This window comes from Myxine glutinosa, unplaced genomic scaffold, assembly GCF_964187855.1.
Source record: "Myxine glutinosa unplaced genomic scaffold, kmMyxGlut1.1 SCAFFOLD_1376, whole genome shotgun sequence".
Taxonomy (NCBI): Eukaryota; Metazoa; Chordata; class Myxini; order Myxiniformes; family Myxinidae; genus Myxine; species Myxine glutinosa.
Window position 1 is genome coordinate 50,001 of NW_027617471.1, and position 16,281 is coordinate 66,281.

At 43.0% G+C, this 16,281-nt stretch overlaps 1 protein-coding gene across 1 annotated transcript in view; it reads left to right on the top strand.

The window, feature by feature from the left end:
* Positions 1 to 16,281, top strand: part of LOC137416275 (uncharacterized) — a 91,836-nt gene that overhangs the window by 28,590 nt on the left and 46,965 nt on the right. Inside the window, exons 3-6 of the mRNA XM_078769136.1 lie at positions 7,337 to 7,459; positions 7,633 to 7,685; positions 9,139 to 9,191; positions 11,279 to 11,415. Of these exons, the coding sequence (XP_078625262.1) occupies positions 7,337 to 7,459; positions 7,633 to 7,685; positions 9,139 to 9,191; positions 11,279 to 11,415 (366 nt within the window). The remainder of the gene's footprint in view (positions 1 to 7,336; positions 7,460 to 7,632; positions 7,686 to 9,138; positions 9,192 to 11,278; positions 11,416 to 16,281) is intronic.

Genomic DNA, 16,281 nt, shown 5'->3' on the forward strand with positions numbered 1-16,281 from the left:
CGCCCTCCCAAACCACACCCATTATTCCTGTCTGACTTCTCCTACTTTCTGACCCAGCTATGTTCCCTCTCCCCCTCAATCCTCCTCCTTGGTGATTTCAATATCCACATGGACTCCACTGACTCCACAATAACCACTGACTTCACTGATTTACTCACCTGCTTTAACCTCACTCAACATGTCAACTTTCCTACGCATGCATATCCGTGGTCACATTTTGGACCTTGTCTGCTCCACTGGATTAATTTTGCACCATCTCTCTGGCTCCGACCTCACCCTCTCTGACCACTTACCCATCACTATGACCATCAACATCCCCACCCCAGCACCAAGGCATTATCACACTATCAACTTCCGTAAGCTAAACGCTCTTTCACCTACCTCATTCTCATCCACCCTCTCTGAAAAAATGTCCACTTCTCCCTTCGTTGACCTCCACACCCCTTCCGACCTCACTGACGACTACAACCACACTCTCTCCTCCTGCCTTGACCAGCTTGCGCCTGTAAAAACCAAAACAGTTTCTTTCACCCATTCTGCTCCCTGGTTTACCCCTGAACCCCGCCTGATGAAAACTCGTGCTCGCCAACTTGAAAGACTCCGCAATAAAACAGGTCTCACAGTTCACTCCCAAGCCTACAAGGACCACCTACAACACTACAAAGATGTCCTCTCCCACGCCCGCTCCGCCTACTACTCTCAAATTATCCACTCTGGCTCCGGAAACCCAAAATCACTCTTCTCGACAATAAACAAACTCCTCCGCCCCCTGAACACCACCACCCAGTCATTCACAGTAGACAACTGCATCTCCTTCCTCTCTTTCTTCCAACACAAAATTGACAACATCTACAACAGCTTGACCACCGCCGCACCTGCTCCCCCTCCAACCACCTGCCCCCCCTTGTCCTGCCATCCCCTGTCTTGGTTCACCCCAATCTCCCCTACTGACCTCTCTGATCTCCTCATTGGAATGAAAACTGCCACCTGCACTCTTGACCCCATCCCCTCCAGCTTTGTCAAGGCCTCCCTCCCTGCTCTCTCTCCACTTATCATTGCAACAATAAACTCCTCCCTGTCTACAGGCATCGTCCCACCATCCCTCAAAATTGCTGCTCTTACCCCCATTCTAAAAATACCTGGTCTAAACCCTGACACCCTAAATAACTTCAGACCCATTTCCAACCTACCCTTTCTGTCAAAAGTTTTGGAACATGCTGTAGCCGCTCAACTCAAACATCACCTCTCTGCCAATAACCTGTATGAAACATTCCAATCCAGATTCCGCTCCAACTACAGTACTGAAACTGCTCTCCTCAAAATCACCAACGACCTTCTCCTCTCCTCTGACGCTGGCAACCTCAACATTCTCGTCCTCCTCGACCTCAGCGCTGCCTTTGACACCATCGATCACACCATCCTCCTCACCCGACTTGAATCCACCTTTAACGTTACCGGCACTGCCCTCTCTTGGATTAAATCATACCTCTCTGACAGACGCCAGTTCATCTCCATCAATAACTGCAAATCCCCCACTGCTCCCCTCCCCCAAGGTGTCCCCCAAGGTTCAGTTCTTGGCCCCCTCCTCTTCATCTTTACCTGTCCCCCCTCGGTCACTTAATCCGCCGTCATGGTCTCCAATTCCACTGCTTCGCCGATGACATCCAGCTTTTCATCTCCACCAAGTCCGTCTCCACCGACACCCACTCTATCCTGACAAACTGCATCTCTGAAATAAAATCCTGGCTTCAAATCAACTTCCTCAAACTTAACTGTGATAAATCTGAAATTATCATCATTGGCCCAAAAACGCTCACAAAATCCACCCATAACTTTGCCCTCAACATCGACGGTATCCCAGTATCCACCTCCCCTCTCATCCGGAATCTTGGCGTCATCTTTGACCAAACCCTCTCCTTCGACAAATACACTAAACAGATCACAAAGACAGCCTTCTTTCACCTGAAAAACATCGTCCGTCTTCGCTCATCCCTCTCCTCCACGGCTGCAGAAACCCTCATCCACGCCTTCATCACCTCCCGTCTGGACGACTGCAATGGCCTCCTCTATGGTTCACCCTCAACAATCACCAATAAACTCCAATACATTCAGAACTCCGCTGCCCGTCTACTCACCCATTCCCGGACCCGTGACCACATCACCCCCGTCCTTTACAAGCTTCACTGGCTCCCCATCTCCCAGAGAATCCAGTACAAAATCCTCCTCTTGACCTACAAAGCCCTCCATAACCTGGCCCCATCCTACCTGGCTGACCTCCTCTCCAGACACACTCCCACCTGCAACCTCCGCTCTGCTGGTACCAACCTCCTGACCCCCCCCATCCGGACCAAATGCAGATCCTGGGGGGACAGGGCCTTCTCCATCGCTGCTCCCACCCTCTGGAACTCACAACCTCACACCAGCAGAGACTCCTCCTCACTCACCACATTCAAAACATCACTCAAGACCCACCTGTTCAGCACTGCATTCAACATTCTACCCACAGCATTTAACCCCTGACGATCACTTCTCCTTCTCCCTTCTTTTGCTTTAAATATTTCCCTATTGATTCTTGTCTTTTTGCAATTGTTGTTTTCATGTTTTGTTATGCATTATGTTTTGCACTCTGTCAAAGCGCCTTTGGGCTTCATGAAAAGCGCTATACAAAATAAATGAATATATATATATGTATGTATATATATATATTATATATATATATATATATATATATATATACATACATATATACATACATATATATATGTATATATATATATATATATATATATATATATATATGTATATATGTATGTATATATATATATATATATATATATATATATATATATATATATGTATGTATGTATGTATGTATATATGTATACAGTATATATATATATATATATGTGTATATATATATATATATATATATATATATATATATATATATATATATACACACACACACACACACATACAGTCATGTGAAAAAGTAAGTACACCCCATGTAAAGTTTTGTCTTTTTCAACATACAGCTATTTAATCTTCATTTCAACATTATTGAGAGATAAAGGTGATATAATATAACAAATATCAGGAAACATTTACATTTTGTAGTCCATTGTATAATTTAAATAAACATAAATGCAAATTTCACATGTGGAAAAAGTAAGTACACCCCTACATTTATCACGACTTCAAATACCTAAAATTAGAATCAGGTGCACCAGCTCGGGTGCAAATGATTAGAACATCGTTAGAGAGGATCTTGGAGGAACCTGTCTTATTGATACCTCAGACATTTAGTTTGGTTTGCTCTGTGTTGTTGAAGTGTGCGGCGTCACCATGCCTCGATCAAAAAAGCTCTCAGGCCTTCAGAAAGAAGGTTATAGATGCCTACAAGTCTGGGAAGGGATTCAAGAAGATCTCCAAACAATTTTAAATCAATCATTCGACTGTCCGGAAGATCATCTACAAGTGGAGAAGATTCCAAACAACTGCCAACTTGTTCAGGCCAGGCCGCCCCAGCAAGTTCAGCCCGAGAGCAGACAGCAAGATGCTGAAAGAAGTCTCTAAGAACACCAGAATGTCATCATGGGACCTACAGGTAGCTCTTGCCACTGTGGATGTCAAAGTGCACGAGTCTACCTTCAGAAAGAGGCTGCACAAATTTGATCTATATGGGAGATGTGCCAGGAGGAAACCTTTGCTGTCCAGAAAGAACATCAGGGCAAGACTAAAGTTTGCCAATGAACACCGAGGCAAAGACCAGCACTTCTGGAACAATGTGCTCTGGACAGATGAGTCAAAGGTAGAGCTATTTGGCCACAGTAGCAGAAGACATGTTTGGCGAAAACCAAAGACAGCATTTGACCACAAGAACCTGATACCAACTATAAAGCATGGTGGTGGAAATATTATGGTTTGGGGCAGCTTTGCTGCATCAGGGCCTGGGCAGCTCACCATCATAGAATCCATGATGAATTCTTCATTGTTCCAGAGGGTGCTTGAGGATAATGTGAGGCCATCTGTCAGAAAGTTGAAGCGCAACTGAATGTGGACCATGCAACATGACAATGACCCTAAATATACCAGTGAATCCACCAAGGAATGGCTGAAAATAAAGAAATGGAGCGTTCTGGAATGGCCAAGTCAAAACCCGGATCTAAATCCCATCGAGATGTTGTGGGGGGATTTCAAACGAGCTGTGCATGCAAGAAACCCCTCAAACATCGCACAGCGGAATGAATTCTGCATGAAGGGGTGGGCAAAAATTTCTCCTCGTCGATGTCAGAGACTGGTAGACGTTAAAAGAAACGCCTACTTCAGGTTGTTTCTGCCAAAGGGGGATATAACAACTATAAGAGCCAAGGGTGTACTTACTTTTTCCCCATGCAAAATTTGCATTTATGTTTATTTAAATTATACAATGGACTTCAAAATGTAAATGTTTCCTGATATTTGTTATATTATATCACCTTTATCTGTCAATATTGTTGAAATGAAGATCAAATAGCTGTATGTTGAAGTATGTTGAAAAAGTCAAAACTTTACATGGGGTGTACTTACTTTTTCATGTGACTGTATATATATATATAGGTTCTCTTTTTGAGGCAATGTTTTTATGGCCGGATGCCCTTCCTGACGCCAACCCTCTCAGTCGCCTCCTACGAAGCGCAGGGATACCGTGTACCTATCCTAAACCAGGGTACACACCCGGAAACGTTTAAAACATGGAAATTCTGGGAGGGGGGGGGCAGCGTCAGCACCACAGCTGTGGAGGCCCAGTCAGCACCACACCATGTCGGCCCAGCGCGAAGTCCAAGGACATCAAAACGTCATCCGCAAACAGCTCCGGTTGGTGCGAACCACTCGGTCAATGGCGCGAACCAGGCCCTGATACGCCCTTGCTCACTCGACTCCGATTAAGGCCTCGCTGGGTGTTCTCCAAACAAGGGGAAAATCGCCCAAGCCGTGCTGGATTTCAGCGGCGGAAGCCTTGCTCGCTTGGCCCCGATGAAGGCCTCACTGGGTGTTCTCCAAACAGGGGCAAAATCGCCAAGCCGCGCTGGATTTCGGTGGCGGAAGCAGCCACGAAGCGACGATATTCGGTCAGGCTGTACGATTTTGTACGATTCGCAGTACGCTGTACGATTCGGTCGGGCTTTTTCACGTTGTCCACGCTCTTCAATCTTCATCCGGATAGGCAAGCCTGGTCAGCACCACACCACGTTGGCCCGGTCAGCACCACACCACGTCGACCCGGTCAGCACCACACCCTTGGAAAGGACTTCGATGGATTCAGTCAGGCCCTGTTCCCGCCAAGCAGGAGAAGTACATGGAAAAGAGGAAGAAGTTGTTTCTTGGGTTTGTTGATCTGGAGAAAGCATTCGACAGGGTTCGACGCAAAGTATTGACATGGGCATTGAGGAAGTTAGGAGTGGAGGAATGGTTGATCAGAGTCGTGATGGCAATGTACAAAAGAGCGCCCACAGCTGTAAGGACGAAGGACGGGAACAGTGGTGAGTTTGAGGTGAAGGCGGGAGTGCATCAGGGGTCGGTAATAAGTCCACGACTATTTGTAGATGTGATGGAGGTGCTGGCTCAGAACGTAAAGGAGGGTTTACCGTGGGAGTTGTTGTATGCAGATGATCTGGTGTTGATTGCGGAAAGTATGAATGGACTGAAGGAAAAAATGAACAAGTGGAAGGAATGCATGGAGACAAAACGTCTGAAGGTGAATATCGGAAAGGCGAAGGTGATGGCAAGTGATAAATCATGTGATGAGGTGGAAAGAACAGGGAAGTGGCCATGTGCTGTGTGCAGGAACGGTGTCGGAGTGAACTCCATTCAATGTACATTGTGCGCTGAGTGGGTTCATCAAAAATGTAGTGGTCTGAGAGGGTCATTAACCAGTGTGGCAGCTACATTCAAATGTAAGGTGTGCACAGAGGGAGCTGCAGATGGAGGAAATGTTGAGTTGAATCTTGGAGATGGCGTGAAGCTGGAAGGTGTGAAAACATTTTGCTACCTCGGAGACATGCTGAATGGAGAAGGTGGATCAAACTCGGCAACGGTTGCTGGAGTGAGATGTGCATGGAAGAAGTTTCGGGAAATGAGTGGCGTGCTGATGAGGAGGGGAGTGTCGTTGAAGCTGACGGGGGAGGTGTATGCTGCGTGTGTGAGAAGTGTTCTGATTTCTGGGAGCGAGACATGGGCAATGAACGTAGAGCAGCAACGAAGGCTGGAAAGGGTGGAAATGCGAATGGTTCGATGGATGTGCGGAGTATCGTATCGTTGAGAGAGAGGAAGACAAATGATGAATTGCGAAAGATGATGGGAATAGAGCCTGTGATTGATGCTGTGAAGAGGAACAGGTTGAGATGGTTTGGTCATGTGTTGAGGAAGGATGAATGTGACTGGTTGAGAAGAGTGATGGAAATTAATGTAGAAGGAAGTAGAGGACGGGGAAGACCGAGAAAGACTTGGCTAAAGATGGTTGAAGAAGAAATGCTGGCAAGGGGGTTAACAAGGGGAGATGCAGAAAATTGGGCAAAATGGAGAAGATTGTCACAGGGACCACAAGGCTAACCCCCGATCTAGCAGGGAAAATGGCCTTAAAATGCATGTTGTTGTTGTTGTATTTATATCTTGGTCATTATGGACCCCTTCTGAATGGGGCCTGTCACAGAGGCATCATAGGAGCCATTGTAAACCCGGCCCTGGAGCTCTAAACATTCCCCGATATGAAGAATGTAGATCTTCTGGCATATGTGTGACAATTGGAATAAAATTTAATTCAGCATTGATTGTTTTTGAGACTTTTTTTTTTTCTATATCTGTGTATTAACTACACTCCCCACTTTTAACTTTTTTTGCAGATAAATATACGCGATTAATACACTGGAAAATACCGTATTATGTGTCGATCAGTGACAAAAGAAATATCGTTGTCATCCATTTTAAATTCAGCCTGTAACACAACAAGATATTAGAAAAAAGTCAAAGGGTGTGAACACTTTCTCAAGGCACTGTATCAAGAATAAGCAGCCTTCTCATCGCTTCGCTCGCCCGAGGTCGAATAAACCCACATATACTTTACTTAATATCCAATTATTGAGATGAGAGCGTTTCTTTTTCAGCTAAGAAAAAACTTTTGTGTTGTCCACCATAACTTATTTGATGAATGAAATTTTTTTATTAGTTTTGAGTCAAACCTTGGTTATGGCATCAGTTAGTGCTTTTTTGGAATATGCTTTTTATGCAAATGTTAGGATTCGATTGCAACGATTGTTTCGGATTCGGTCACAAATGCATTTATTTTGCTTCTTTGCAGACGTCACATGACACGACTGACTTCAATGTGGGAAACAGTCCACCAACCTTTGGAAGGGAAACATTGGTTTCGCTTCTGACTGCGATGCTTCGGAAGGATCCAATGGAGAGGCTCACTATGACGGTGAGGGATTGATACAGTTTTCAACTGCAGTATTTTATTTGCATGAACAAGAATGTTCACACATGCTGGGATTGCTGACCTCCTCTATTGTGGATCACAATGCAATTGCTCACCAGTGGAGGTGTTTCCTGATCGTGTTTATATTTGATTCCAACACATCCATTGTTTTGCAGGAGATTGGGAACCACACCTGGTTCAAGGAAAATCATCCGGTGGAATTTTTAAGGTAACCGGCACTCCTTTTTTTCTTTTTTTTACATCTTCCATTCTTCGAGTTTCTCTGCAAAATGGAGTCTCATGGAAGAGCATGGGATAGAGTGTGTGAACATGTTGTAGGACAGCAGGGCAAGTTTTGAACAAAATAAACGTGAACTTCCGGTTCCAGGTCCGAGTGCGTTTGACTTGAATCGTGCCATATGTCTTTCCAGTTTGTCAAAGCTAAGGGTTCAGTTGAGATCCGCTCTGCCACCAACGCTGGGCATAGGTTATGTTGTTGTCACCCCTGTCTGTCCAACCCTGGTGTTGGGCTAGCGGCTAGGGTGCCGGCTTAGGATCCTACGATCCTGGGTTCGAATCCCGGTCGATCGCTGAATTAACGCCAGGGGGTTGACTCAGCCTCTCATCCTTCCGGGGTCGGCAAATTGAGTACCAATTCACTCGTAATTCCCTGTTTGTCGTTAAAGGCGGCAAAAAGGGTTGGCGTCAGGAAGGGCATCCGGCCGTAAAACATTGCTTCAAAAGGGGGACCGAAAAACAACAACAACCACGGTTCCCGAAAAAGGCCAACCCCGGCTTTGCGGGGAAAAATGGCCTCTAAAGGTGTTTATATATCTATATTTTTTTTACCCCTGTCTGTCTATTTGTTTGTTTGTCTGTGAACAGGATATCTCAATAATTTGTGGTCGGAATCGGAAAATTTGATGGAGAGGTCGGGTGTGTGACAAGGATGAAATGATGAAATTTTGGTGAAGATTCGGATCTGAGATTTAAAAAAGCAATTCTAAAGGTTTCTAAAGTGTAATTATAAAGAGTTCTAAAGTGTAATTCGAAAGAGTTCTTGAGGGTAATTCAAGAGGGTTTCAAAGGTTAAGTCTGAAGGTTTCTAAAGCATAAATTTGATTACAATGGCTACACCCCTGGTAGACTGTCAGTCTTGTTTTCTTTTTCTCAGGAAACACTCGCATCTCCAAATATGCACACGTACACCCACTCACGTAACCACAGCACCAACGCTGGTAACTTGCAGTGGTTCATGTACACCGGAGGCCTATGAGGCCTCAGAAACAACACGGAGAGAAATAAACCCGTAAGAATTACCCTTTATAACCCTGTATAATTATCCTTTGGAACTCTCTGGGATTCAAACCCAGGCTCGACAGCTCAGATGTGAGTGTAGGTGCTTGCAACATGAAGGGGAAAGAAAAAGTGTGGTTTAAAAAAATACTCTTTGGTGATCTTCACATCGTCTTTCCCACTTGACACTTCTTGGCATCATTGTCAACTGTGACCCTTGGTAGGGTAGCACAGTGTCGTGGTGTTGTTTGCTGTCTAAATTTAGAAAACAGAAATACCTGATGCAGGCAGATTTTCACCTGCCTGACTGCATTTTTATTCTCACATTGTTTCTTATTTGTGACATTTATTTAATGACAGCTTTACAAAATCTTTATTTTCTGCAGGAATGCTGAGCCTAAAGTGATAAATGAATCTGTTGAGGAAGAGCCGCTAACTGGTGAGTTTTGAGAATTAATCTTTTTACCAAATAAATTTAGTGAAATACAACTAGAACACAAAATACAGCTAGAAAGAGCAATCAGAGATTGCAGACCCTCGCCCAGATGTGTTTTCAGTGGTTTTTGAGGCTTTTGTGGTAAAATAAATATGGCGGCCGAACCACGTGACGATGATGACATCTTTTTTTTAATTTTCTCCACCAATTTATCTCCAGATGATGCTCAGGAAATTTCATCTTGATTGGATGAAGTTTTGGACTTGTCGACGATGTCATGATGGAGGCACCTATGACATCATCTTTAACAAATTTTATTTCACATGGAGAGTTCTTTACAATGAGCCATGTCTCAATTTTTTCAATGCAGCGCTTTCGGAGATGGAGGTGCAATTCTTTTCGATTTTTCCAAGATGGCGCCCGTATCAAGTGACCTATGACATCATACTACAAAATTCTGCAGGTGGAGTTGCACCTATGGTGAAAATTTCCCGTCAATCAGACCAAAAGTTGCAGAGTACATCATATTTATTCTGTGTGGACAAACAAACAAACAAACAGACAGACAGACAGACAAATGAAAAATCGGTCAGAGACCGAGGACTCACCGGAATATACTTTTTTTTATCGGCTATTTTGAACAAATATGTCGGCCGAACCACGTGACTGATGACGTCATCTTTGTTTTCTAAACTAATTTATTCCAAGATTATGCTCAAGAAATTTCATCTTGATCAGATGAAGTTTTGTACTTGTCGAATTATGACGTCACAATGGAGGCACCTATGACATCATCATTGACATATTTTATTCCACATTTACAAGATGATGGAATAGATGAGGAAGTTAAAGATACAGCTGCTGGATAAACATTTGAATGGCGTTCCGTAAGAGGCAACCTCTGGATTGTAGACGGTACCAGATGATGGTGAGAGAGCAAATCGATTTCAATGAAAATATAAAACGACATGATCAGTGAGGTGGAGGAAACGCTGAAAGGAAGCAAGTAATAGGTTTGGGTTGGGAAGGGTTAATGCGGTTCATAAAGATCATGGTCAGGAGGATGGATGACGTGAGATGGTGGTTAAACGGGGTGTCTCATCTGTCGGCATGAGGTGGTGAATGTTAAAGATCACATGGTGTCCTTCGCAAAGAGTAGGGGAGCTGTCACTGGCACTCTGGGCAAATTCCAAATTCCTCCCCGAACCAGCAGAGATCACTGCATCAGTACATCTGCCTTCTCAGCCATTGATGCTTGGTGCTCCACAGTCTTGTTTGTGCTAAATATGAACATGGAAGAAGACTGCTTTGGCTAATTCTAAAATATACATCCCATTAATATCCATCCTCAAACGTAAATTTGCCTTCTTTGTTGTTGTCCAACACTGATTCACATGCATTTGTGTGTGTTTTTTCCACCATTATTCCTTTATCCTTTTCCTGGAGAGAATCATCCATTTATGAATTGTACTGTGTCCAACAGGGCTGTACAGACGTACTGAATTTACCTCCGAAATGTGCGGTCTGCTTTGCTTCTCATACTGACCGTGCACTGTCCAATAAAGAGCTAGTCTTGCTCGTGAGGCCCTGTGTCGGACTGTTTTTGGCTTTTTTGGTCCAACAAAGGGTTGATGCAAGAAATGTCAGCTTCCCCTCGCTTCCAACTGTGGAAAGCAGTTGGGATTGAAGACGATCAATGTCCTTCCTAGCGATTCCATCTGTTCCATAAAATCAAATGGTGCTTCACAGTCCCTCTGATGGAACTTGTGCTGGGTATTCTGTCTGGTAGCATTAGTTTGGAGACATTAAATATCTCCACTACAATCATGTATCCTTTACCCACTACAATCATGACAAGCGTCGCCAACCAGTTCCTGAAAAACTTGGGTCAATTCTGCATGACCTGAGCCCTTGACCTCTTACAAAAAGATATGGAATGTGAACATCTGGCTGGCAAAGAAGAAGACAAAGACTAATTGATGAAATTGATCTCATTTCCATATTGCACACACATCTGAACACTGTGATATTCTGTCCATTGTTCTTTTTCTGTCACAATATCTGTTTTATATTTTGCCTCTTCTTTCCAGGATCTTCTCTCCGTCTAAGTGAAGATGATATTGTTGCTGTCAGCCCCAGCTTTCAGGTATCTTCGCTCTGTGATGCAGAAGATGACGCGAGTACTTCCAGTGATGATTATAAAGAGTACGATGTGGGGCGGGTCGTGGTAAGCAAGACATTTCAATTACCTTTTTGCAGTAATTGCTCGGTTTGCATCGGTGATGCGTTCCTGAAAAGTGCGACGATTATCAAAAGGACGAAAATCAATACAATTTTTATGGCTCCGCCGACAAAGGCATTATGTTTTCAGGTTGTCCATCCGTATGTCCTTCTGTCCGTATGACCATCCGTATGTCCGTGCATCTGTTCGTGATAGGATTTCATTGCCACGTTAACTTGATTAGGGCTGAAGAGGTCTTAGTCAAACTTGGTGCAGGTATATATAATGAGTTAAAGATGAACTGATTCGATTTTGGGGTCACGAGGTCAAAGGTCAGAGGTCCCGTTAAGTAAAAAATCTGTCACTGTTCAAACTTGTGAATCGGTGATGGGATTTTGCCCAAATTTGGTATACGTATACATAATGATGCAAAGATGAACTGATTATATTTTGGTATCAAATGTGAGAAATTTGGTGATTTTGTGAATTTTGGTGAGCTCATCCGTCATGTCAGATATGAATGTAATATTTGAGAACAGCGAAATGGATTTATATCAAACATGGCACAAGTGCTGTATGTGTAATGATGTAATAATGTGGGCATATTGGTCAATGTCAAGACGTCGTCTGGGGGGGGGGGGGGGGGGGAGGAATGCGAGGTGCGCTTACGTGCACGAGTCCACCCGATGTCCTCGACCCTGCATGAAATCAACTCAAATGACACAGGATGTAAAATGTATAAATAAACAAGTCAAATGAAGGAAATGCCAGTAACAAAGAAAATACATGATAAATGAAGTTCCTAAATTGGAGCGCCCCCACACACACACTCGAATACAGACGAGGGATAAAATAACTGAAAATATATATGTCTGTGTGCACTTAACTCTGAGCGTCTCCGAAATCTCGGCAGAAATCGTCCGATGCTTTGGCGGGAAAACGCACGTTCGTTGGCGCGCAGCGCATGGTCGGGTAACCAGGCCTCGCTGCCCGGTCCGTTCACTCCTGGCCTCGTCGAGCTGCAGCGAGCAGGCAGCGCCTGTCCACTGTCGTTCCTGCTTGGGAAAACCGCAGCTCTTCCTTCTCACGACCATGAGCAAGATGTCCTAACACGACCGACCGTTCACGATGAGTTCCACAAAAAGAGAAGAACCAGAAGGACGTCAATGTGGCGAGAGATAAAAGTGTGATGCTGAGAGAGACCAAAATGCGACTGTTCACCAACAAACTCTAAAAGGAGAAGGCGCAAGAGGAGACGTCGGCACACTTTTGTTCACCACCAGACCCAAACCGAGAAGGAAGAATGTCCACCGTTCCACCTACTTTGTACGCGTGGCTCTGACGTCATCCGTGCCTGCTTTTCCAATCGGTGAGTCCCTTCTTACCAGTCCTTGTGCCAATCAAATCCTGGACCAATCACTGACCTTCGGGGCTTGGCTCATGGCCCTGCCTGTCCTGTGTGCTCATCAAGTCGGGGTAATCTGCGGTAGTGCTTCATGCCTGGCTTCCGGTTAGTTTTTATTTAGCGTTATTAATTAGGGTGTCAATTGTGTGGCTTGACCATAGTTTGTAGTGCTGTGTCAAAAGGAATAGAGGAGTAAATTACAGAGGCCATTACTTACAGGGAATTAATTTACCCATAATCCCTCACTAATTAACAAGCCCCACCCCTGTAATGGGGACGAAGATACAAGCTCATACGGCAGTCCAGTCCACACAATTTTCCTACTTATTACATTGGGTTTCTTCTTCTTCACGACAGTTGGAGCATATTACCTACACATTCTACCTGTATGAAACTTATCACTGCCTACCCTCTGCAAATGTAACAGTACTTTGCGATGTAGTATGGCATTTGTATCAGTCTTGTAAGTTCTAAAAACGTTCGAGAATAAAAGGTTTGGCTTATAAAGCAACGTAAGTGTGAGTTGAGGCGACGCAAGTCGGGTATTGCTATAATTGCGTGACGACATTATGGGTGGTGTTGCTCTATTTATTTATTATCCCAATTATTTCCTCCTTTTTAGTTCCCATGAGATATCTTACAGTCGTTGATGTGAGCTGCCTCGCCTGGGTTTGAATATCAGCCCAGCTATAAACTGTCATTCTTGTGTTTCATAGGCATGCATATGCATCTGCATGCCATATATTTCATAGGCATGTGTTTCATAGCAGGGTGATTCATCAATGTGTGGGCCGTCCCTCGGATCGATGTTAAACTGGTCATCCGTTTGTCGGAATTAGTTGTAGCACATTAAAGATCCCACGGTGTTCTTCACAAAGAGGAGGCAAGCTATCGCTGGCACCCTGCACACATTGTGGAACAACATCGTTGCCAAATATTTCCGCTGCCTCGAGTATGGGACATTAATATGAATATGATGCTGTTTTTGAGACCCGACCATAGATCGATAGTCTGTTGTCTTTATACCCAAAAGAGGAATGACCCTTCTTTGCCACTCCCATAGTGAGCGGGTGTACTCGTCATTTAAACATGGCTTTATTATTACTCTTGCCAGAGTGGAGGGTATTGCATTTGAGACCGTTTGTTACGAGGCAAAAAGTTTTTTTAAACAAGTATGTTGATCACTCCCCAGTTTGTGTGTTTGTCTTTCCGCTCACTTATACTTGCCTACAGGTCACAATTTCAAACGGATCTTCACGAAACTTCACCAAATGGTAGAGTCCGTGGTTCGACAAAATCGTAAATGTTTTTGAGGTCAAACGGTCAACATAGGCCAAAGGTCAACCACTTTTTCCAAATTCTTTAAATCCTCAATTTTATTTGATTGACTTGAAATTTGAATATGATTTTCATATCAGTGACTGAATTCAACCATCAACTATTTCTGAGATCAACATAGGCCAAAAGGTCAACATTGGCCTAAGGTCAACCACTTTGTTTCAAATTTCTAAAATCCTCAATTTTCATCCGATTCACTTGAAATTTGAATGGGATTTACATATCAGCTAACTGAATTCAACCACCAACTATTTTTGAGATCAGCTTAGGCCAAAAGGTCAACCACTTTTTATCAAGTTTCTAAAATCCTCAATTTTCATCAGATTGACTTGAAATCTGAATAGGATTTGCATATCAGCTTACTGAATTCAACCACCAACTATTTTTGATAGGCCAACAGGTCAGCAAAGGCCAAAGGTCAACCACTTGTTTTTCGAATTTCGAAAATCCTCAATTTTCACCCGTTTGACTTGAAATTTGAATAGGATATTCATATCAGCGAACTGAATTCAACCACCAACTATTTTTGAGATCAGCATAGGTCATAAGGTCAACATAGTCCAAAGGTCGACCACTTTTTTGAAATCCCTAAAATCCTCAATTTTCATCTGAATGACTTGAAATTTGAAAAGGATTGTCATATCAGCTAACTGAATTCAAGCACCAACTATTTTTGACATCCTCATTGGTCATAACATCAACACAGGCCAAAGGTTAACCACTTTTTTTTCAAATTTTCAAAATCCTAATTTTTCGTCCAATTGACTTGAAAGTTGAATAGGATTTTCATATTAGCGAACTGAATTCAGCCACCAACTATTATTGAGGTCAACATCGGCCAAGAGGTCAACATAGGCCAAATTTCTAGAATTGTCAATTTTCATCTGATTAACTTAAAATTTGAAGACGATTTGCATATCAGGTCGCTGAAATCAACCACCAATTATTTTTGAGATCAAAAGGATGCTCTGCGGATTGCCATTCTACTTTGTTTTGTTTTGCCAAGTGCCGCTCTGTGAGTGATTTTTCATTTGTGTGTTTGTTACTTGGCAAAAAAAAAAATTTTTTTTGCAAGTATGTTGATCACTCTGGTGTGTGTGTGTGTGTGTCTGTCTGTCTGTCTGTCTTTGCGCTCACTTATACTTGCCTCCAGGTCACAATTTTAAACCGATCTTCATGAAACTTTGCCAAATGGTAGAGATCATGGTCCGACAAAATCCTACATATTTTGAGGTCAAAAAATCAAAAGGTCAACACAGTGCCAAGGTCAACGACTTTTTTTGAAATTTCTAAAATCCTCAATTGTCATCCGATTGACTTGAAATTTGAATAGGATTTATGTATCGGCTAACTGAATTCAACCACCAACTATTTTTGAGATGAACGGAGGCCAAAAGATCAACATAGTCCAAAGGTCAACAACAATTTCAAGTTTCTAAAATTCTCAATTTTCATCTGATTGACATGAAATTTTAATTGGACTTTTATGTCAGCGAAATGAATTCAACCACCAACTCTTTTTGAGATCAGCATCGGCCAAAAGGTCAACATTGGCCAAAGGTCATCATTCATTTCAAATTGTGAAAATCCTAAATTTTCATGCAATTTACTTTAAATTTGAATATGATTTGCATATCACCTTACCGAAACCAACCACCAACTATTCTTGAGGTCAACATAGGCAAAAGATAGGTCAAATTTAGAATTAGGCCAACATAGACATTGGCCAAATTTCTAAAATTGTCAATTTTCATCCAATTCACATAAAATTTGAAGACGATTTGCACATCAGGTCACATAATTCAACCACCAATTATTTATGAAGTAAAAGGATGCTCTCCTGAGCGCCATTCTACTTTGTTGTATTTTGCCAAGTGTCGCTCTCTGAGTGATATTTCATTTGTGTATTTGTTTGTCTGTCTGTCTGCACAGAATAAATATGATTCTCTCTGCAACTGTTGGTCCAATTGACAAGAAAGTTTCACCATACGTGCACCTGCTCCTGTAGATTTTTTTAAAATTGTAATTGTGACGTCATATGTCTTGTGGTACTGGCGCCATCTTGGAAAAATTGAAAAACGCTCCATATCTCCGAAAGCGCTGCACAGAAAAAATTGAGACATGGCTCG